The sequence below is a fragment of the Oncorhynchus gorbuscha genome, linkage group LG13, assembly GCF_021184085.1.
Source record: "Oncorhynchus gorbuscha isolate QuinsamMale2020 ecotype Even-year linkage group LG13, OgorEven_v1.0, whole genome shotgun sequence".
Classification (NCBI taxonomy): Eukaryota; Metazoa; Chordata; class Actinopteri; order Salmoniformes; family Salmonidae; genus Oncorhynchus; species Oncorhynchus gorbuscha.
Genome location: NC_060185.1, coordinates 91,936,649 through 91,961,688, shown reverse-complemented (window position 1 = coordinate 91,961,688; position 25,040 = coordinate 91,936,649). Strand labels below are relative to the sequence as shown.

The 25,040-nt window shown below is 47.5% G+C and overlaps 1 protein-coding gene across 2 annotated transcripts in view; it reads right to left on the bottom strand.

The window, feature by feature from the left end:
- Nucleotides 1–25,040, bottom strand: part of LOC123994190 (gamma-aminobutyric acid receptor subunit beta-2-like) — a 99,317-nt gene that overhangs the window by 52,720 nt on the left and 21,557 nt on the right. For both annotated transcript variants that reach the window (XM_046296720.1, XM_046296721.1), the window contains exon 4: nt 8,172–8,392. In XM_046296720.1, coding sequence (XP_046152676.1) covers nt 8,172–8,392 — 221 coding nt within the window. The remainder of the gene's footprint in view (nt 1–8,171; nt 8,393–25,040) is intronic.

Here is a 25,040-nt window from a genome sequence, read left to right as displayed (position 1 = left end):
GCTCTGGTCAAAAGTAGTGCACTACATACAAGATAGGGTGTCAGTCATCATCCAACACTTCACCACTCAATCATCACACTATTCTCAGGATCAGAAAGGAAGCTCCTGGGACATGTAAAATTAGGCCAAGATGGCAGGGTTAAGAATAACATGTTATTTATAGGCTGCTCCTACATCATCAGTAGCAGCAGAAGTCTACAAGCTTTTGTCTGAGTTTAAAGAAGGACCAGCCAACAACCGGTGTTTTTCAGGATCCTTTAGTTATGGTGCTGCTGTGTGTGTGTGTGTGTGTGTGTGTGTGTGTGTGTGTGTGTGTGTGTGTGTGTGTGTGTGTGTGTGTGTGTGTGTGTGTGTGTGTGTGTGTGTGTGTGTGTGTGTGTGTGTGTGTGTGTGTGTGTGTGTGTGTGTGTGTGTGTGTGTGTGTGTGTGTGTGTGTGTGTGTGTGTGTGTGTGAGAGAGAGAGATGCCTGGTAGCGTGTCATATGTGTTACTGCCTAGTGTTTCAACAAAACTTGTCAGGATGCTGTAGATCTGTAGCTAGGTAACCAGTAGGAGGGGGAACAGAGTATGGATGCTGTAGCTAGGTGACTAGAAGGAGGGGAACAGAGTATGGATGCTGTAGATCTGTAGCTAGGTGACTAGAAGGAGGGGGAACAGAGTATGGATGCTGTAGAGCTGTAGCTAGGTGACTAGAAGGAGGGGGAACAGAGTATGGATGCTGTAGCTAGGTAACCAGAAGGAGGGGGAACAGAGTATGGATGCTGTAGATCTGTAGCTAGGTGACTAGAATGAGGGGGAACAGAGTACGGATGCTGTAGCTAGGTAACCAGAAGGAGGGGGAACAGAGTATGGATGCTGTAGATCTGTAGCTAGGTGACTAGAAGGAGGGGGAACAGAGTATGGATGCTGTAGATCTGTAGCTAGGTGACTAGAAGGAGGGGGAACAGAGTATGGATGCTGTAGATCTGTAGCTAGGTGACTAGAAGGATGGGGAACAGAGTATGGATGCTGTAGATCTGTAGCTAGGTGACTAGAAGGAGGGGAACAGAGTATGGATGCTGTAGATCTGTAGCTAGAAGGAGGGGGAACAGAGTATGGATGCTGTAGATCTGTAGCTAGGTGACTAGAAGGAGGGGGAACAGAGTATGGATGCTGTAGATCTGTAGCTAGGTGACTAGAAGGAGGGGGAACAGAGTATGGATGCTGTAGATCTGTAGCTAGGTGACTAGAAGGAGGGGGAACAGAGTATGGATGCTGTAGCTAGGTGACTAGAAGGAGGGGGAACAGAGTATGGATGCTGTAGATCTGTAGCTAGGTGACTAGAAGGAGGGGGAACAGAGTATGGATGCTGTAGATCTGTAGCTAGGTGACTAGAAGGAGGGGGAACAGAGTATGGATGCTGTAGCTAGGTGACTAGAAGGAGGGGGAAGAGAGTATGGATGCTGTAGCTAGGTGACTAGAAGGAGGGGGAACAGAGTATGGATGCTGTAGATCTGTAGCTAGGTGACTAGAAGGAGAGGGAACAGAGTATGGATGCTGTAGATCTGTAGCTAGGTGACTAGAAGGAGGGGGAACAGAGTATGGATGCTGTAGATCTGTAGCTAGGTGACTAGAAGGATGGGGAACAGAGTATGGATGCTGTAGATCTGTAGCTAGGTGACTAGAAGGAGGGGAACAGAGTATGGATGCTGTAGATCTGTAGCTAGAAGGAGGGGGAACAGAGTATGGATGCTGTAGATCTGTAGCTAGGTGACTAGAAGGAGGGGGAACAGAGTATGGATGCTGTAGATCTGTAGCTAGGTGACTAGAAGGAGGGGGAACAGAGTATGGATGCTGTAGATCTGTAGCTAGGTGACTAGAAGGAGGGGGAACAGAGTATGGATGCTGTAGCTAGGTGACTAGAAGGAGGGGGAACAGAGTATGGATGCTGTAGATCTGTAGCTAGGTGACTAGAAGGAGGGGGAACAGAGTATGGATGCTGTAGATCTGTAGCTAGGTGACTAGAAGGAGGGGGAACAGAGTATGGATGCTGTAGCTAGGTGACTAGAAGGAGGGGGAAGAGAGTATGGATGCTGTAGCTAGGTGACTAGAAGGAGGGGGAACAGAGTATGGATGCTGTAGCTAGGTGACTAGGGAGGGGAACAGAGTATGGATGCTGTAGCTAGGTGACTAGAAGGAGGGGGAACAGAGTATGGATGCTGTAGCTAGGTGACTAGAAGGAGGGGGAACAGAGTATGGATGCTGTAGCTAGGTGACTAGAAGGAGGGGGAACAGAGTATGGATGCTGTAGCTAGGTGACTAGAAGGAGGGGGAACAGAGTATGGATGCTGTAGCTAGGTGACTAGAAGGAGGGGGAACAGAGTATGGATGCTGTAGCTAGGTGACTAGAAGGAGGGGGAACAGAGTATGGATGCTGTAGATCTGTAGCTAGGTGACTAGAAGGAGGGGGAACAGAGTATGGATGCTGTAGATCTGTAGCTAGGTGACTAGAAGGAGGGGGAACAGAGTATGGATGCTGTAGATCTGTAGCTAGGTGACTAGAAGGAGGGGGAACAGAGTATGGATGCTGTAGCTAGGTAACTAGAAGGAGGGGGAACAGAGTATGGATGCTGTAGCTAGGTGACTAGAAGGAGGGGGAACAGAGTATGGATGCTGTAGCTAGGTGACTAGAAGGAGGGGGAACAGAGTATGGATGCTGTAGCTAGGTGACTAGAAGGAGGGGGAACAGAGTATGGATGCTGTAGCTAGGTGACTAGGAGGGGGAACAGAGTATGGATGCTGTAGCTAGGTGACTAGAAGGAGGGGGAACAGAGTATGGATGCTGTAGCTAGGTGACTAGAAGGAGGGGGAACAGAGTATGGATGCTGTAGCTAGGTGACTAGAAGGAGGGGGAACAGAGTATGGATGCTGTAGCTAGGTGACTAGAAGGAGGGGGAACAGAGTATGGATGCTGTAGATCTGTAGCTAGGTGACTAGAAGGAGGGGGAACAGAGTATGGATGCTGTAGCTAGGTGACTAGAAGGAGGGGGACAGAGTATGGATGCTGTAGATCTGTAGCTAGGTGACTAGAAGGAGGGGGAACAGAGTATGAATGCTGTAGATCTGTAGCTAGGTGACTAGAAGGAGGGGGAACAGAGTATGGATGCTGTAGATCTGTAGCTAGGTGACTAGAAGGAGGGGAACAGAGTATGGATGCTGTAGATCTGTAGCTAGGTGACTAGAAGGAGGGGGAACAGAGTATGGATGCTGTAGATCTGTAGCTAGAAGGAGGGGGAACAGAGTATGGATGCTGTATATCTGTAGCTAGGTGACTAGAAGGAGGGGGAACAGAGTATGGATGCTGTAGCTAGGTGACCATCTCTCTCATTCTCTCCTTCTCATCTGTCATGCCTACTCAGAGAGGGAGAGAGAGAGACTTTTGTTAATGAAACTGTTCTGTTCATATATCGACAGGAACAAGTAAGGTTATTTTTATCCATCTCTCACTATCATGATTTCTATTGAACTGGGCAGCCCATCTCTCCTGCTACTGACAAAAGACCAGGGCTGAATGTCTCCATAGCACAGAGATAAATCCTGTCCTTTCACAAAAAGAGCTAGAATACACTAAGAGAAAATTGCAGTGACTCTTATATGGTTTTCAACAACAGTGAATAAATGTGTCCCTTAATATGTCCATTGAATTCTTGAAAATAAATGTATGATATGCTGTGGCCAGTATCTTAACTGGTAACAACTATATGTCTGTGTGTCTTACAGTCTGTAGTACAATGTGTTACTGAAGACTGTCTCCCGTAGGCTAGCCATCTTCTACACACACACACACACACACACACACACACACACACACACACACACACACACACACACACACACACACACACACACACACACACACACACACACACACACACACACACACACACACACACACACACACACACACACACACACACACACATCCTCCCTGCTGTTCTAACCAGCCTGTTCTAACCAGCCTGTCTCTACAGCACATCTACAGGTACACACACACTCACACTCACACTCACACACTGCTCTGAGCATTCTGGCATCTGGTCCTGCTGACTGGGTGTCTGGACTTACTAACATCAAATATCAGACTGACTGAGAAAGAGAGGGGAGGAGGGTAGTGGAGGGACGAGGAGAGAAGAGAAGAGGAGGATAGGAGAGGAGAGGAGGGAGTTGAGGAGTGGAGAGGGAAGGAGGGGAGAGGAGAGGCTGCTTGAGGCTGCTTAGGAATCAGCAGATAAAACTTGAAGCATTAGAGCTTTGAAACTCTTCTCCTATAACTGTAACTGGAGGTGTTCTAAACTCTTCTCCTATATCTGTAACTGGAGGTGTTCTAAACTCTTCTCCTATAACAGTAACTGGAGGTTCTAAACTCTTCTCCTATATCTGTAACTGGAGGTGTTCTAAACTCTTCTCCTATAACTGTAACTGGAGGTGTTCTAAACTCTTCTCCTATATCTGTAACTGGAGGTGTTCTAAACTCTTCTCCTATATCTGTAACTGGAGGTTCTAAACTCTTCTCCTATAACTGTAACTGGAGGTGTTCTAAACTCTTCTCCTATATCTGGAACTGGAGGTGTTCTAAACTCTTCTCCTATAACTGTAACTGGAGGTGTTCTAAACTCTTCTCCTATATCTGGAATTGGAACTGGAGTTGTTTGCAAGCTAAAACCAAAGCTCTCTGATTCTAAACTCTTCTCCTATAACTGTCCTAAACTCTTCTCCTATAACTGCTCAAAGACACTACTGAGACGGTGAACAGTTTCTCCTAGCATTGTTTGCCCCAAAGCTCTCTGATTCTAGTCCTACGCTCAAAGACACTACTGAGACGGTGAACAGTTAGCATTTCCCATAAGACACCGTGATTCTTAGCTCTCATGCTAACACTAGCTGGGCATGTGCCACCGACAAAGATGAACAGCCTTAGCTTAGCGTCTGCGCATGTGCACTGTGGTTTCTCCTGTTCCAAAAATATTATTTTCCTCACAACAATCGTATCCATGAACTTGTGACTTGTTGGGTTTTAATGAATACAGGTATCTGGTATGAGAAGGTCCATGAAATGATTTCCTAACTTCTTTAATACAAGTCACAGCCCAATCTGAAGTGTACCAGCAACATGGAGGTACGGCTGACTGAGTAGGATCATGAAATTAAATATAGTCACACACTGTTCCCAAGCTGGTGTGGGACCATTGAAACAGAGAACGAGTAGTGTACTTTCTTTTCATGGCAATAGAACATGTTGTTTGTACTCTGCCACATCTTTTGAAGTTGTTAAATTGAACATGGACTCGTTGTGAATCAGAGCTGACAGCCACGGAATGGAGACTCCTGAGTGAGACTTTGGCCTCTGCACTCCTACCGCCAAATACTCCTACTCTGTTTCAATGTTCCCATACAAGCTTCAGAACAGTTTGGGACTATCTGTCTTTCTTCTTTATGGCAAGGAATGTTCAGATTGGTGTTAGTGTGAAGTGTAGGCCCAGGAGGGGGTAGCTACTACCTAGGAATGTTCATAATAATATAATAATATATGCCATTTAGCAGATGCTTTTATCCAAAGCGACTTACAGTAATGTGTGCATACATTCTACGTATGGGTGGTCCTGGGAATCGAACCCACTACCCTGGCGTTACAAGCGCCATGCTCTACCAACTGAGCTATCCCTTTACAGGCAGCACAACATCACATAAAAGACCGTCCAGTGTGTGTGTGTTGTATGTTTGTATTGTTCTTTTACATTATTGATGAACAACTCTTATGAACGGCAATCTTCTCTGCAGCATCAGAGACTGAACATCTGAATCCTAAATGCCACCCTATTCCCTACATAGTACACTGCTCTGGTCTAAAGTAGTGTACTATATAAGGTTCTATCGGGCCCTTGTCAAAAATAGTGCACTACATAGGGACTAGGGTGGCATTTGGGACACAGACAACGTCACAAAGAGATGTTTTCAGGATGGACAGGACCTCCACCATACAGTCAAATACATTTCCTCCCTTTGTTGCCGTTCTACAGCTCTGTTCCATTATTGATCATAAACGGATCAGTTATTGATATTGAGACCATGAAAAGGTAAAGCATCATCAGAGAATGTGAAAGGGTCTAGATTCCTAGGTGGACAGACTAGCTATGAGCCTGTGACATCCTTTACCCTCAATCAAATACATCTACTCTTTCTGTACACTACTGTTTCATTATTTAATGATAAAACACCAAAGTAACCAATCCAGACGTTCAGTATAGTATGTAGTGTGTAGACCCAGATGGTCAATAATGAGAAAACGTATCCATACCGAGGTAGACTGAAATTGGTGAGTATTGGTGTCTCTGAGGGGTCTTTGGGCTGGTTTGCTAACTAACTCTCTCACACAGTCAGAACATCTGCTGTCTCAGCCACTGCCTGTCACCAAGGGAGTATCCCAAGGCTCGATCCTATGCCCCACGCTCTTCTCAATTTACATCAACAACATAGCTCAGGCAGTAGGAAGCTCTCTCATCCAATTATATGCAGATGATACAGTCTTGTACTTAGCTGGTCCCTTCCCGTATTTTGTGTTAAATGCTCTACAGCAAAGCTTTCTTGGTGTCCAACAAGCTTTCTCTACCCTTAACCTCGTTCTGAACACCTCCAAAACAAAGGTCATGAGGTTTGGTAAGAAAAATGCTCCTCTTCCCACAGGTATTATTACTACCTCTGAGGGTTTAGAGCTTGAGGTAGTCACCTCATACAAGTACTTGGGAGTATGGTTAGACGGCGCACTGTCCTTCTCTCAGCACATATCAAATATAATCTAGACTTGGTTTCGTCTATCATAATCGCTCCTCTTTCATCCTAGCTGCCAAACTAACCGTGATTCAGATGACCATCCTACCCATGCTAGATTACGGAAACATAATTTATAGATCGGCAGGTAAGGGTGCTCTCTAGCGGCTAGATGTTCTTTACCATTCAGCCATCAGATTTGCCACCAATGCTCCTTATAGGACACATCACTGCATTCTATACTCCTCTGTAAACTGGTAATCGCTCTATACTCATCGCAAGACCCGCTGGTTGATGCTTATTTATAAAACCCTCTTAGGCCTCACTCTTCCCTATCTGAGATATCTACTGCAGCCCTCATCCTCCACATACAACATCCATTCTGCCAGTCACATTCTGATAAAGGTCTCCAAAGCACACACATCCCTGGGTCGCTCCTCTTTTCAGTTTGCTGCGGCTAGCGATTTGAACGAGCTGCAACAAACACTCAAGCTGGACAGTTTTATCTCCATCTCTTCATTCAAAGACTCAAGCTGGACAGTTTTATCTCCATCTCTTCATTCAAAGACTCCATCTGGACAGTTTTATCTCCATCTCTTCATTCAAAGACTCAAGCTGGACAGTTTTATCTCCATCTCTTCATTCAAAGACTCAAGCTGGACAGTTTTATCTCCATCTCTTCATTCAAAGACTCAAGCTGGACAGTTTTATCTCCATCTCTTCATTCAAAGACTCAAGCTGGACAGTTTTATCTCCATCTCTTCATTCAAAGACTCAAGCTGGACAGTTTTATCTCCATCTCTTCATTCAAAGACTCAAGCTGGACAGTTTTATCTCCATCTCTTCATTCAAAGACTCAAGCTGGACAGTTTTATCTCCATCTCTTCATTCAAAGACTCCATCATGGACACTCTTGCTGACAGTTGTGGCTGTGTTGCGTGATGTATTGTTGTCTCTACCGTCTTGCTCTTTGTGCTGTTGTCTGTGCCCAATAATGTCTGTACCATGTTTTGTGGTACCATGTTGTGCTACCATGTTGTGTTGATACCATGTTGTTGTTATGTTGTGTTGCTACCAAGCTGTGTTGTCATGTGTTGCTGCCTTGCTATGTTGTTGTCTTAGGTCTCTCTTTATGTAGTGTTGTGTTGTCTCTCTTGTCATGATGTGTGTTTTGTCCTGCCTTTTGCCTTTTGGTAGGCCGTCATTGTAAATAAAAAAATTGTTCTTAACTGACTTGCCTAGTTAAAAAAAGGTTTGATAAAATAAATAAATAAATGAAAGAGGGTCATTCAACCTACTGGCTGAGAGAAACCAACACAGATATTGGTAACCAATTGGTAACCATCAGAAGCGATGAAATCCCTGACCGGAGTCCATAGAGAACGGTGCCGTCCGGATGCAGTCGGATCATTCTGTTCTTGACCGTGACGCCGTGGACAAAGGACTTTTTATCGTTGAGGAAGTAGGTGTCGGGAACCCAGAGCGAGTCGGCTACCCTGTTATCCAACGTCAGGTTGAGGGCTATCTCAGAGTAGGACAGACGCTTGTCCCGCCAGGCCTGCTGGAAGTACATGGTCAACGTGTAGTCCTGGAAGAGAGGGGAGGAAAGAGAAGAGTCAGTAAACGAGTGGAGAGAGGGATAGATGGTATAGGTAGCTGAAACTACATGGTCAACGTGTAGTCCTGGAAGAGAGGGGGAGGAAAGAGACGAGTCAGTAAACGAGTGGAGAGAGGGATAGATGGTATAGGTAGCTGAAACTACATGTCAACGTGTAGTCCTGGAAGAGAGGGGGAGGAAAGAGAAGAGTCAGTACACGAGTGGAGAGAGGGATAGATGGTATAGGTAGCTGAAACTACATGTCAACGTGTAGTCCTGGAAGAGAGGGGGAGGAAAGAGAAGAGTCAGTAAACGAGTGGAGAGAGGGATAGATGGGATAGGTAGCTGAAACTACATGTCAACGTGTACTCCTGGAAGAGAGGGGGAGGAAAGAGAAGAGTCAGTAAACGAGTGGAGAGAGGGATAGATGGGATAGGTAGCTGAAACTACATGTCAACGTGTAGTCCCGGAAGAGAGGGGGAGGAAAGAGAAGAGTCAGTAAACGAGTGGAGAGAGGGATAGATGGGATAGGTAGCTGAAACTACATGTCAATGTGTAGTCCCGGAGTAGGAGAAAAGTGGATAAACCTACTGGACTGTACATCTCATAACACGACATTCTGAGATAGATCGAAAGAGGGAATTAATTAATTAACATACAGTCTAGTTCAGGATCACCAAACGTTTCTGTAGAAAAGCAGACAATAAAAGCTTGGGAGCATAAGCTTTTATCCTATTTATTTTTTGTATTTATTTGTGATGCGCTGTTGCCGATAGCGTTTCAATCGGTGACGTCACTTGCAACTAGTGGTTCCCCTTGCTCTGCAAGGGCCGTGGCTTTTGTGGAGCGACATCAACAGTTGTTGATGTGTGCAGAGTGTCCCTGGTTCGCGCCAGAGTATGGGCGAGGGGACGGTCTAAAGTTATACTGTTACAGCTGCACTTGATTCACAAGCCCTGCACACTGTGTAGGCTAAGGGTTCCCATTTGGAACTATTTGTCTGGAAAATCAAACTCCTCCGACCCGGGAGATCTGTGGTTAAATCGAGTGCACCTACTGTGCTAGCCAATCGGATAGCTCAGATCACAGTTCCCGCAGCAAAGTGTGATACTAGCCTACGTGAGATTTCATAACTTTTAAAACCATGACCAGAGAGACTGTCAAAGAATACAGCAAAGAGCAGTTGTTTTTAAAAGTGAGTTCAAGTCTACGTTTTTATTCAGCACTGTCAACTGTTTTTATTCAGCTCTATTACAAAACATAAAACGCGCTTCTCCCTACTTCCACTTGGGCTGCAATTTGTAGCCAAGTGTATTGATAGCCAGCCCTGCAATGTTATTATTATTAGCAGCTCATCGTATCTATTTTAATATCAAGGAGTAGTTCACTTTCTCTGGTCACAGGAACAACGTGAATTTGTGCATGAGGCAGATGCAGTGCGACTCCAGTTTCACCATCAGGCGGAAGACTGTGTCCCCTCTCTCTAGTCAGTGTCACCGGAGGAAAGGAAGGAAAGAGCAGGGACCGGTGAGAGTCGGACCCTCTGCTGCGCCCTCCCTCCCTCCCTCCGCTGAGACTAATGACGTGTTCAAAACAACTGGGAACTCCGACTGGGAAAACTAGTTTTGAACGTTCAGCCTGCCTCGGAATTCCAAGTCAGAAACTCGGGCATCTTTCTACGGCTCCGACTTTACGACCTGAGGATCGCTGATATCATGATTTGACCTCTGTTTTTTTTTTCAAGTTCACAGTTGTGTTGAAACCACCTTGACCGTAAGATGCAGGTACCATCCAGTAAAATAAATAAAAAATGCGAATTATTTACAAATGATTTCAATTCATGCTCAGCTGTTTCTCTCAACTGATCTAGTTAGTTATCAAAGCTCGAGTTTTTCAGTATAATATGGTCTGAGATAAACACTACTGGCAGGCCAAGCATATAACCATTATGCTCTGATTGTGTATCAGGCCCACTGCACAAACCTCATTCATACAGAGCTGCTTTTATTAGGTTAAATCTGAGCTGTAGATCTCAGCTTGCTTGGTGACAGTCTAGCTGAACAGCAGAAGGTTGAGTGGTATTTTCCTTCACCATACAGTCTAGCTGAACAGCAGAAGGTTTAGTGGTATTTTCCTTCACCATACAGTCTAACTGAACAGCAGAAGGTCATCTACATGGTATGGTTGGTGTAGAACAGTCTGAAACGGCATTGACCTCTAGTGGCCTATAACTGACCTCTACTGGCCTATAACTGACCTCTACTGGCATATAACTGACCTCTACTGGACTATAACTGATCTCTACTAGCCTATAACTGACCTCTACTGGCCTATAACTGATCTCTACTGGCCTATAACTGACCTCTACTGGCCTATAACTGACCTCTACTGGCCTATAACTGATCTCCACTGGCCTATAACTGGCCCCTACTGGCCTATAACTGGCCTCTAACTGACCTCTACTGAACCACACAGGACTAACTGACCTCTACGAACTGAGTCACACAGGACTAACTGACCTCTGACCTGTAACTGACCTCTACTGACCTGTAACTGACCTCTACAAACTGAGTCACACAGGACTGTAACTGACCTCTACGAACTGAGTCACACAGGACTAACTGACCTCTACTGACCTGAAACTGACCTCTACGAACTGAGTCACACAGGACTAACTGACCTCTACTGACCTGAAACTGACCTCTACGAACTGAGTCACACAGGACTAACTGACCTCTACTGACCTGAAACTGACCTCTACGAACTGAGTCACACAGGACTAGCTGACCTCTACGAACTGAGTCACACAGGACTAACTGACCTCTACGAACTGAGTCACACAGGACTAACTGACCTCTACTGACCTGTAACTGACCTCTACAAACTGAGTCACACAGGACTGTAACTGACCTCTACGAACTGAGCCACACAGGACTAACTGACCTCTACTGACCTGAACCACACAGGACTAGCTGACCTCTACGAACTGAGTCACACAGGACTGTAACTGATCTCTACTGACCGGTAACTGACCTCTACTGGAATATAACTGACCTCTACTGGCCTATAACTGACCTTTACTGGCCTATAATTGACCTCTACTGGCCTATAATTGACCTCTACTGGCTTATAATTTACCTCTAACTGACCTATAACTGATCTCTACTGGCCTATAAGTGACCTCTACTGGCCTCTACTGGCCTATAACTGACCTCTACAGGCCTATAACTGACCTCTACTGGCCTATAACTGTTCTCTACTGACCTCTACTGGCCTATAACTGACCTCTACTGGCCTATAACTGACCTCTACTGGCCTATAACTGACCTCTACTGGCCTATACCTGACCCCTACTGGCCTATAACTGACTGGCCTATAACTGACCCCTACTGGCCTATAACTGACCTCTACTGGCCTATAACTGACCTCTACTGGCCTATAACTGACCTCTACTGGCCTATAACTGATCTCTACTGGCCTATAACTGACCTCTAACTGACCTCTACTGAACCACACAGGACTAACTGACCTCTACGAACTGAGTCACACAGGACTGTAACTGACCTCTGACCTGTAACTGACCTCTACTGACCTGTAACTGATCTCTACTGGGGGCAGTAGTGGTCGTGCTGACTGGGGTTAGGGGGTTGATACTCAGCCAACACTGCTCTCCACCTGGCTGACTTACTGGTCCCAAATGGCACCCTATTCCCTCGCACTTCGTTTGACCAAAGCCTAATGGCAGCCTATGGGCCCTGGTCAAAAGTAGTGCACTACATAGGGAATAGGTTGCCCTTTCAGAAGCAGCCACTGACGGGGGCAACAACCTGAGGGTTAATTCCTCAGCTGTCTCAGCTGGCTGGCCCATGATGAAAATATACTGCTTCCACTCCGATGGAGACAGTCCATGGTTTATGAGGACAATACCTCTCTCCCTTTAGTCCATCCATCCATCTCTCACTCTATCCATCACTCTCTCATGCTTCCCTACCCTTTACAGACCCAATAGAGTACACCAGCTGGGGCTCTCTCTCTCTCTCTCCTGTTTGTAAGCATTTACTACTGCAAACAGACACAGTACCTAGCTTCCATTCCTGAAGTCAGTGTTTGCTGCTGGTTTCCCAGGTATGAATTGGTCACCATTGGGCATTGATGACTAGAGATGGCTGCCCCCCCCCCCCACTCTCCTACCGTTTACCAGTTCCCTATCGTACTCCATAAATAAAACCTAGGCAAACCTACACATGCTCACACTGCCAGTGAGACATAACATACGCATGTACATTACTGGACTTACTGTCTACACCTCTCTCAAAATAAACCCACCCACCCACCCATCCATCCACACGTGCACCCGCGCACCCACCCAACCAACAACCCACCCACCCATCCATCCACCCGCGCACCCACCCACCCAACCAACAACCCACCCACCCAACCAACAACCGACCCAACCAACAACCCACCCACCCAACCAACAACCCATCCACCCACCCAACCAACAACCCACCCACAGTACAACCCATCCACCCACCCACCCAACCAACAACACGCCAACCCACCCACCCAACCAACAACCCACCCATCCACCCAACCAACAACCCACCCAACCAACAACCCACCCAACAACCCACCCACACACCCATCCGCCCAACCAACAACCCACCCACCCAACCAACAACCCACCCAACCACCCAACCAACCACCCACCCAACCAACAACCCATCCAGCCAACCAACAACCCACCCACAGTACAACCCAGCAGAGGGAACACCCAACCAACAACCCACCCACACACCCATCCACCCACCCAACCAACAACCCACCCACCACCCAACCAACAACCCACCCAACCACCCAACCAACAACCCACCCACCCAACCAACAACCCACCCAACCAACAACCCATCCAATCACCCACCCAACCAACAACCCACCCAACCAACAACCGACCCACCCAACCAACATACCCAACCAACAACCCACCCACCCCCCACCCAACCAACAACCCACCCAACCAACAACCGACCCACCCAACCAACATACCCAACCAACAACCCACCCACCCCCCACCCAACCAACAACCCACCCAACCAACAACCCATCCATCCAACCAACAACCCATCCACCCAACCAACAACCCACCCACCCACCCACCCACAGTACAACCCAGCAGAGGGAACACCCAACCAACAACCCCCCACCCAACCAACAACCCATCCAATCACCCACACACCCAACCAACAACCCACCCATCCAACACCCCACCCACCCAACCAACAACCCCCCACCCATCCATCCACCTGCCCACCCACCCAAACAACAACCCACCCATCCAGCCAACCACCCAACCAACAACCCGTCCAACCAACAACCCACCCACCCTCCCACAGTACAACCCAGCAGAGGGAACACCCAACCAACAACCCACCCACCCAACCAACAACCCGCCCAACCAACAACCCACCCAACCAACAACCCACCCACCCACAGTACAACCCAGCAGAGGGAACACCCACACATCCACCCAACCAACAACCCACCCACACATCCACCCAACCAACAACCCACCCACCCAACCAACAACCCAACAACCCACCCAACCAACACCCCACCCAACCAACAACCCACCCATCCATCCACCTGCCCACCCAACCAACAACCCACCCACCCATCCATCCACCTGCCCACCCAACCAACAACCCACCCACCCACCCACAGTACTTACCCAGCAGAGGAACACCCAACAACAACCCAACCACCCAACCAACAACCCACGCAACCAACAACCCACACACCCACCCATCCATCCACCCGCCCGCCCACCCACCCAACCAACCAACCAACCAACCAACAACCCACCCACCCACCCACCCACCCACCCAACCAACAACCCACCCACCCACCCTACCAACAACCCACCCACCAACCAACCAACCAACCAACAACCCACCCACCACCCACCCACCCACTCACCCACCCAACCACCCAACCCACCCACCCACCCAACAACCCACCCACCCACCCACAGTCCTACCCAGCAGAGGGAACACTGCAGTGTGGTATCATCATCTGTTACAGAGCAGATTGTAATAAAATGAAGTGAAAAACAGAACATGATACACATGAAGTCATTAAGCTTTTCTCTATTTTATATCTACAGCACTTATCATTTATCTCCTCTGGTTGTGTTTTACCAACCTGGTCTTTAATCCCTTGGGAGTCAAAATATCCTCAATATATTGATGTTTTGCACATAAAAAAAATGGCTCATAATTTGAGGCCTTTTACATTGAAGAGGATTCTTAAAGCAGCGAGACTAGAAGTGTGTCCCAAATTGCACTATACTCTTTCTCCACCAATCTTGAACGTCTCTCTCATTATCGGAGTGTTGATCAATTGTCTCCCTCTCACTCTCTCCCCCCTCTTCCCCTCCCCTCTCTCCCCCTCTTCCCCTCCCCTCTCTCCCCCTCTGGGGAGTGTGAGCGGCACCTTAGGATCGAGTGTCTGTCACTCAGAGTATGTGTCCTAAATGGGACCCTATTCCCGTTGTAGTGCACTACAGCCCTATGGGCCTGGGTCAATAGTAGTGCACTACAAAGGTAATAGGATGCCATTTGGGACATAATCTTACTCAGTGTCTCCTGCGGGAGGCTAGCAGTTATCTCCAATCTACAGCTCTGTGTTCTACTGTCCACAGCTCTATGTTCTACTGTCCACAGCTCTGTGTTCTACTGTCCACAGCTCTATACTCTACAGCTCTGTGTTCTACTGTCCACAGCTCTATGTTCTACTGTCCACAGCTCTGTGTTCTACTGTCCACAGCTCTATACTCTACAGCTCTATGTTCTACTGTCCACAGCTCCATGTCCTACTGTCCACTGCTCCATGTCCTACTGTCCACAGCTCTATGTTCTACTGTCCACAGCTCTATGTTCTACTGTCCACAGCTCTATGTTCTACTGTCCACTGCTCTATGTTCTACTGTCCACAGCTCTATGTTCTACTGTCCACAGCTCTATGTTCTACTGTCCACAGCTCCATGTCCTACTGTCCACAGCTCCATGTCCTACTGTCCACAGCTCTATGTTCTACTGTCCACAGCTCTATGTTCTACTGTCCACAGCACTATACTCTACTGTCCACAGCTCTATGTTCTACTGTCCACAGCTCTATGTTCTACTGTCCATAGCTCTATGTGCTACTGTCCACAGCTCTATACTCTACTGTCCACAGCTCTATGTTCTACTGTCCACAGCTCTATGTTCTACTGTCCACAGCACTATACTCTACTGTCCACAGCTCCATGTTCTACTGTCCACAGCTCTATACTCTACTGTCCACAACTCATGTTCTACTGTCCACAGCTCTATGCTCTACTGTCCACAGCTCTATACTCTCCTGTCCACAGCTCTATGTTCTCCTGTCCACAGCTCTATGTTCTACTGTCCACAGCTCTATACTCTACTGTCCACAGCTCTATGTTCTACTGTCCACAGCTCTATACTCTCCTGTCCACAGCTCTATGTTCTACGGTCCACAGCTCTATGCTCTACTGTCCACAGCTCTATATTCTACTGTCCACATCTCTATACTCTACAGCTCTATGTTCTACTGTCCACAGCTCTATACTCTACTGTCCACAACTCTATACTCTACAGCTCTATGTTCTACTGTCCACAGCTATATTCTCTAATGTCCACATCTCTATACTCTACAGCTCTATGTTCTACTGTCAACAGCTCTATACTCTACTGTCCACATCTCTATACTCTACAGCTCTATGTTATACTGTCCACAGCTCTATACTCTACAGCTATATGTTCTACTGTCCACAGCTCTATGTTCTACTGTCCACAACTCTATACTCTACAGCTCTATGTTCTACTGTCCACAGCTCTATGTTCTACTGTCCACAACTCTATACTCTACAGCTCTATGTTCTACTGTCCACAGCTCTATGTTCTACTGTCCACAACTCTATACTCTACAGCTCTATGTTCTACTGTCCACAACTCTACTCTACAGCTCTATGTTCTCCAGTCCACAACTCTATACTCTACAGCTCTATGTTCTCCTGTCCACACTGATGATACCGCTGGACTCTCACTGTAAATATACAGTCTTGGTTACTACAACTATAATGTAGATACTTGGACAGTCTACTGCTCTCTCTCTCTCTCTCTCTCTCTCTCTCTCTCTCTCTCTCTCTCTCTCTCTCTCTCTCTCTCTCTCTCTCGCTCTCTCACTCTTTCGCTCTCTCTCTCTCGCTCTCTCTCTCGCTCTCTCTCTCTCGCTCTCTCTCTCTCTCTCTCTCGCTCTCTCTCGCTCTCTCGCTCTCTCTCTCGCTCTCTCTCTCTCTCTCTCTCTCTCTCTCTCTCTCTCTCTCTCTCGCTCTCTCTCGCTCTCCACTGTGATATTAGTGAAGGTTCATAATGAGCACTGCAAAAATGTATATACAGTGCATTCGGGAAAGTATTCAGACCCCTTGACTTTTTCCAAATTTTGTTACATTATAGCCTTATTCTAAAATGGATTCAATAACTAATGTTCCTCATCAATCTACACACATAATGACAAAGCAAAAACAGGTTTTTAGACATTTTTGCAAATGTATTAACATTTTTTTTAAACAGATACTTTATTTACATAATTATTCAGACCCTTTGCTATGAGACTCGAAATTGAGCTCAGGTGCATCCTGTTTCCTTCGACCATCCTTCAATTGATTGGACATGATTTGGAAAGGCACACACCTGTCCATATAAGGCCCCACTGTGCATGTCAGAGGAAAAGCCAAGCCGTGAGGTTGAAGGAATTGTCCTTAGAGCTCCGAGACAGGATTGTGGCGAGGCACAGATCTGGGGAAGGCTACCAAAAACATTCTGCAGCATTGAAGGTCCCCAAGAACACAGTGGCCTCCATCATTCTTAAATGGAATAAGTTTGGAACCACCAAGACTCTTCCTGGAGCTGGCCGCCCGGTCAAACTGAGCAATCGGGGGGAGAAGGACCTTGGTCAGGGAGGTGACCAAGAACCCGATGGTCACTGTGACAGAGCTCCAGAGTTCCTCTGTGGAGATGAGAGAACCTTCCAGAAGGACAACCATCTCTACAGCACTCCACCAGCATTCTTTGACATCAATGGAGCTCTGCTCAGAAACACACACACACACACACACACACACACACACACACACACACACACACACACACACACACACACACACACACACACACACACACACACACACACACACACACACACACACACACGCACACACGCACACACACACACACACACACACACACACACACACACACACACACACACACACAGCTAGTCCTTCACTACCTTAGTCTCAGGACCCAACTCTGTCAATATAGCAGATTCTGTATGGTACAGAACTGAACCACTGTCAGTTTGTGTGTTCCTCTCTTTAATCACTACAGAATTGACCTTCCTAGTCCTGTGTGGTTAAAGCCTAGTGTTTATATCTGGGTTATATTATTGCTGTAATGTACATTTGCTTTAATTCCACCCCAGATTTAGATACATTTTGGAGCATTTCACATGTTATCATCATCACCCTCCTCTCCTCTGTCCTCTATTCCAGTCACATAGGATATGGAGAGGTAGGAGAGGTTTGGTGGAAAGGAGAAGGACAGCTCAGCATCTATACAATCTTCACAACATGATGACCAGCCACAGAGAAATTGTCCAAACGGAGAGTGTGATCAGTCTCACACTACAATACGACCTTCATTACCCTTGTCACACATCCTTCACTAGAGCAGCATAAGCCCTGAGAGTACATTGATCACCACAGAGAGAGGGGGAGAGAGATGGGAAGAGAGGGAGAGAGAGGGAGAGAGATGCAAAGAGAAGGGAGAGAGAGGGGGAGAGAGATGGAGAGAGATGGAGAGAGGGGGAGAGAGATGGAGAGAGAAGGGAGAGAGGGGGAGAGAGATGGAGAGAGGGGGAGAGAGATGGGGGGAGATGCAAAGCGAAGAGAGAGAGGGGAGAGAGATGGAGAGAGATGAAGAGAGGGGGAGAGAGATGGAGAGAGGGGGAGAGAGATGGAGAGATAAGGGAGAGAGATGGACAGAGGGGGACAGAGGGGGAGAGAGATGGAGAGAGATGGTGGGGAGATGCAAAGAGAAGGGAGAGAGGGGGACAGAGGGGGAGAGAGATGGAAAGAGAGGGGGAGAGGGAGAGAGATGGAGAGAGGGGGAGAGAGATGGGGGAGATGGAGAGAGATGGAGAGAGAAGGGAGAGAGGGGGAGAGAGATGGAGAGAGATGGGGGAGATGGAGAGAGAAGGGAGAGAGGGGGACAGAGGGGGAGAGAGATGGGGGGAGATGCTAAGAGAAGGAAGAGAGGGGAGAGAGATGGAGAGAGAAGGGAGAGAGGGGGAGAGAGATGGAGAGTGAAGGGAGAGAGGGGGACAGAGGGGAGGGAGATGCAAAGAGAAGGAAGAGAGGGGGAGAGAGGGGGAGAGAGATGGAGAGAGAAGGGAGAGAGGGGGAGAGAGATGGAGAGAGGGGGAGAGAGATGGAGAGAGAAGGGACAGAGGGGAGAGAGATGGAGAGAGATGGGGGGAGATGCAAAGAGAAGGGAGAGAGGGGGAGAGAGATGGAGAGAGAAGGGAGAGAGGGGGACAGAGGGGGAGAGAGATGGGGGAGATGGAGAGAGAAGGGAGAGAGGGGGACAGAGGGGGAGAAAGATGGAGAGAGATGGGGGGAGATGGAGAGAGATGGAGAGAGGGGGAGAGATGGAGAGAGAAGGGACAGAGGGGGAGAGAGATGGAGAGAGATGGGGGAGATGCAAAGAGAAGGAAGAGAGGGGGACAGAGGGGGAGAGAGATGGGGACAGAGGGGGAGAGAGATGGAGAGAGAAGGGAGAGAGGGGGAGAGAGAAGGGAGAGAGGGGGAGAGAGAAGGGAGAGAGAGGGAGAGAGATGAAGAGAGAAGGGAGAGAGGGGGAGAGAGATGCAAAGAGAAGGGAGAGAGAGGGAGAGGAAGGGAGAGAGAAGGAAGAGAGATGAAGAGAGAAGGGAGAGAGGGGGAGAGAGGGGGAGAGAGATGCAAAGAGAAGGGAGAGAGGGGGAGAGAGGGGGAGAGAGATGCAAAGAGAAGGGAGAGAGGGGAGAGAGGGAGAGAGGGAGAGAGAGATGGAGAGAGATGGAAAGAGAGGGGGAGAGAGGGAGAGAGATGGGGAGAGATGCAAAGAGAAGGGAGAGAGAGGATGGAGAGAGATGGAGAGAGATGGAGAGAGAAGGGAGAGAGGGGGAGAGAGATGGAGAGAGATGGAGAGAGATGGAGAGAGGGGAGAGAGATGGAGAGAGGGGGAGAGAGATGGAGAGAGATGGAGAGAGATGGAGAGAGATGGAGAGAGAAGGGAGAGAGGGGGAGAGAGATGGAGAGAGGGGAGAGAGATGGAGAGAGATGGGGAGAGAGGGGGAGAGATGGAGAGAGGGGAGAGAGATGGAGAGAGGGGGAGAGAGATGGAGAGAGATGGGGGAGAGGAGAGAGATGCAAAGAGAAGGGAGAGAGATGGGGGAGATGCAAAGAGAAGGAAGAGAGGGGGACAGAGGGGGAGAGGGGGAGAGAGATGGAGAGAGATGGAGAGAGAAGGGAGAGGGGGGACAGAGGGGGAGAGAGATGGGGAGAGAAGGGACAGAGGGGGACAGAGGGGGAGAGAGATGGGGGAGATGAAAAGAGAAGGAAGAGAGGGGGACAGAGGGGGAGAGAGAGGGGGACAGAGGGGGACAGAGGGGGAGAGAGATGGAGAGAGAAGGGAGAGAGGGGGAGAGAGAAGGGAGAGAGGGGGAGAGAGAAGGGAGAGAGAAGGGAGAGAGATGCAAAGAGAAGGGAGAGAGGGGGAGAGAGAAGGGAGAGAGGGGGAGAGAGAAGGGAGAGAGAGGGAGAGAGATGAAGAGAGGGGAGAGAGAAGGGAGAGGGGGAGAGAGATGCAAAGAGAAGGGAGAGAGGGGGAGAGAGAAGGGAGAGAGGGGGAGAGAGATGCAAAGAGAAGGGAGAGAGGGGGAGAGAAGGGAGAGAGGGGGAGAGAGAGGGAGAGAGGGGGAGAGAGAAGGGAGAGAGAGGGAGAGAGATGAAGAGAGAAGGGAGAGAGGGGGAGAGAGATGCAAAGAGAAGGGAGAGAGGGGGAGAGAGATGCAAAGAGAAGGGAGAGAGGGGGAGAGAGATGGGAGAGAGGGGGAGAGAGATGCAAAGAGAAGGGAGAGAGGGAGAAAGAGAGAGCTGGAGTGATAGGGGAGAGAAAGAAGTACAATGTATTGTAAAGATTGACACATTCTATAAAACATGACAGCATAGAATATATAAATGTGTTTAAACAAACAAGCTCCAATGCCTGTTGTTGAGACCATCAAGGTTGGTTGCACAGTGACACCGTCCCATTCACACATCTCCTTTCTTCCAAGCTAACAAAGAGAGAATGACAGGAAATACATGAGACTCAGCTTGTTATGAACACCATGCACCATTACCACCATAACCAGTACCACCATGTACCATTACCACCATGCACCATTGCCAGTACCACCATGTACCATTACCACCATGCACCATTTCCAGTACCACCATTGTCAGTACCACCATTACCAGTGCCACCACGTACAAGGTGTTGGAGTACCAGTATCACCATGTACCATTATCATCATGCACCGTCATGTGCCAGTACCATCATGTACCAGTATCACCATGTACCATTAGCGCCATGTACCAGCACCACCATGTACCAGTATCACCATGTACCATTAGCGCCATGTACCAGCACCACCATGTACCAGTATCACCATGTACCATTATCATCATGCACCGCCATGTGCCAGTACCATCATGTACCATTAACACCATGTACCAACATGGTCCAGTACCACCATGTACCATTCGCACCATGTACCACCATGTGTCAGTACCACCATGTACCATTCTCACCATGTACCATTATCACCATGTACCACCATGTGCCAGTACCACCATGTACCATTCTCACCATGTACCATTATCACCATGTACCACCATGTGCCAGTACCACCATGTACCATTCTCACTGCCACCCCCATGCTTCATGTTTGGGATGGTGTTTTTCGGCATGCAAGCCTCCCCATGTCACGTCTGCTCCCCCCCTGGTGCTCGAGGGCGCCAAGTTGCCCTGCATCACGTCTCCTCGCTGCAGCGGGATCTACAGGTGTCTTGCCTCAGCCGGCTCGCCAGGCTCTCACGCTGCGGCCGGTTCGTTGGGCTCCCACACCTCAGCCGGCTCGCCAGGCTCTCACACTCAGCGCCCATGTCTCGGCCGGTTCACCCAGGTGGGACGCCGGGTGGCGCCCCTAGGAGGGGGAGGTACTGTCACGTCTGCTCCCGCTCTTCTCCCGTCTGGCGCTTGAGGACGCCAGGCTGCCCTGCATCACTCACTCCTATAATCTATTACGCACACCTGCCTCCCCTCGTCACGCACATCAGCGATATTAGACTCACTCATCATCTGTTTATTACCTCCCCTATATTTGTCAGTTCCCCGGCTCTGTACCTGCTGCTGCATTGATTGTCTTTTGTTTGTGTTACCAGTCTGCTGACGCTGTTCCTGTCTCGCTCCATGTCCATTATTTATTCAATGTTTTACTCCCCGTACCTGCTTCGTATCTCCGGCGTCATTCCATGTGGCACCACCTTTATCCTCCAAACATAACGATGGTCATTATGGCCAAACAGTTCTATTTTTGTTTCATCAGGCTTCTTCCTTGCTGAGCTTGCTTCTCACAGGTTATGTGATATAGGAGTCGTTTTACTGTGGATATAGATACTTTTGTACCTGTTTCCTCCAGCATCTTCACAAGGTCCTTTGCTGTTGTTCTGGGATTGATTTGCACTTTTCACACCAAAGTACGTTCATCTCTAGGAGGCAGAACGTGTCTCCTTCCTGAGAGGTATGATGGCTGCGTGGTCCCATGGTGTTTATACTTGCATACTATTGTTTGTACAGATTAATGTGGTACCTTCAGGCGTTTGGAAATTTCTCCCAATGATGCACCAGACTTGTGGAGGTCTACATTTTTTTCCCGAGGTCTTGGTTGATTTCTTTTGATTTTGCAATGATGTCAAGCAAAGAGGCACTGAGTTTGAAGGTAGGCCTTGAAATACATCCATAGGTACACCTCCAATTGACTCAAATGATGTCAAATATCCTATCAGAAGTTTCTAAAGCCATGGCATCATTTTCTGGAATTTTCCGAGCTGTTTAAAGGCACAGTCAACTTAGTGTATGTAAACTTCTGACCCACTGGAATTGTGATACAGTGAATTATAAGTGAAATAATCTGTCTGTAAACAATTGTTTGAAAATGTACTTGTGTCATGCACAAAGTAGATGTCCTAACCGACTTGCTAAAACTATAGTTTGTTAACAAGAAATTTGTGGAGTGATTGAAAAACGAGTTTTAATGACTCCAACCTAAGTGTATGTAAACGTCCGACTTCCACTGTATATAGCTGCCTTGAGTTAGAGGCATGTCTGGGCTGTGCTATGGGCATGGAGTAACCTAAACATTTGGTTTCTACAGAAATTATAAATAAGTGTAAACTATAAAATATATCACGTTGGGGTCATCAATACGAAAATATATACATGCACTGTTGCTTTGGATAAAAGCCTCTACAAAATGTACAAATATTATATTATATTTAATATAGTATTATATTTAAATGATCTACTACCGTTATAACATAAATGGATCTAGATAAAACTAGTTCAGTATAGAATAATTTCAGTAACATTATAAATGAACCAATACAATGGATAGAAAACAACTAAAGTAAATCTATAGAAGCAATAAAATGATCATCAATCAATGCTGTGTTCAGTGACCCCTAATCTCAGGTCAACCTATGACTCACACTAAGGGTCCCAGTTACAAGGCTCCCTCTCCTCTCATCCCCTCTCCTCTTCTTCTCTCCTCCCCTCATCTTCCTCTTCTTCTCCTCTCCTCTTCTTCCCCTCTCCTCTTCTTCTCCTCTCACCTCTTCTTCTCTTCTCTCCTCCCCTCATCTTCCTCTTCTTCTCCTCTCCTCTTCTTCCCCTCTCCTCAACTCTTCTTTACCTCTCCTCTCCTCTCCTCCCCTCACCTCTTCTTCTCTTCTCTCCTCCCCTCATCTTCTTCTCCTCTCCTCTTCTTCCCCTCTCCTCTCCTCCCCTCACCTCTTCTTCTCTCCTCCCCTCATCTTCCTCTTCTTCTCCTCTCCTCTTCTTCCCCTCTCCTCAACTCTTCTTTACCTCTCCTCTCCTCTCCTTGGTTGTATCACCAGTGGGAGAACTGGATAGATTTCCACTACAGCCCTATTACTTTCACCTGTCATATCCTGTTCTGTCCTGTCATATCCTGTCATGTCATATCCTGTCCTGTCATGTCTTCTCTTCTCCCTTTTATTATATATTTTTTTCACCTTTATTTAGCCAGGGAAATCCTTCATTTAGCCAGGGAAATCCTTCATTTAGACAGGGAAATCCTTCATTTAGCCAGGGAAATCCTTCATTTAGCCAGGGAAATCCTTCATTTAGCCAGGGAAGTCCTTCATTTAGCCAGGGAAATCCTTCATTTAGCCAGGGAAATCCTTCATTTAGACAGGGAAATCCTTCATTTAGCCAGGGAAATCCTTCATTTAGCCAGGGAAATCCTTCATTTAGCCAGGGAAGTCCTTCATTTAGCCAGGGAAATCCTTAATTTAGCCAGGGAAATCCTTCATTTAGCCAGGGAAGTCCTTCATTTAGCCAGGGAAATCCTTCATTTAGCCAGGGAAATCCTTCATTTAGCCAGGGAAATCCTTCATTTAGCCAGGGAAATCCTTCATTTAGCCAGGGAAGTCCTTCATTTAGCCAGGGAAGTCCTTCATTTAGCCAGGGAAATCCTTCATTTAGCCAGGGAAATCCTTCATTTAGCCAGGGAAATCCTTCATTTAGCCAGGGAAGTCCTTTATTTAACAAGGGAAATGCTTCATTTAGCCAGGGAAATCCTTCATTTAGCCTGGGAAGTCCTTTATTTAACCAGGGAAATCCTTCATTTAGCCAGGGAAATCCTTTATTTAACCAGGGAAATCCTTCATTTAGCCAGGGAAATCCTTTATTTAACCAGGGAAGCCATTTATTTAGCCAGGGAAGCACTTTATTTAACCAGGGAAGTCCTTCATTTAAACAGGGAAGTCCTTTATATAACCAGGGAAGTCCTTTATTTAGCCAGGGAAGTCCTTTATTTAGCCAGGGAAGTCCTTTATTTAACAAGGGAAATGCTTCATTTAGCCAGGGAAATCCTTCATTTAGCCTGGGAAGTCCTTTATTTAACCAGGGAAATCCTTCATTTAGCCAGGGAAATCCTTTATATAACCAGGGAAATCCTTCATTTAGCCAGGGAAATCCTTTATTTAACCAGGGAAGCACTTTATTTAGCCAGGGAAGCACTTTATTTAACCAGGGAAGTCCTTCATTTAACCAGGGAAGTCCTTTATATAACCAGGGAAGTCCTTTATTTAGCCAGGGAAGTCCTTCATTTAGCCAGGGAAATCCTTCATTTAGCCAGGGAAATCCTTCATTTAGCCAGGGAAATCCTTCATTTAGCCAGGGAA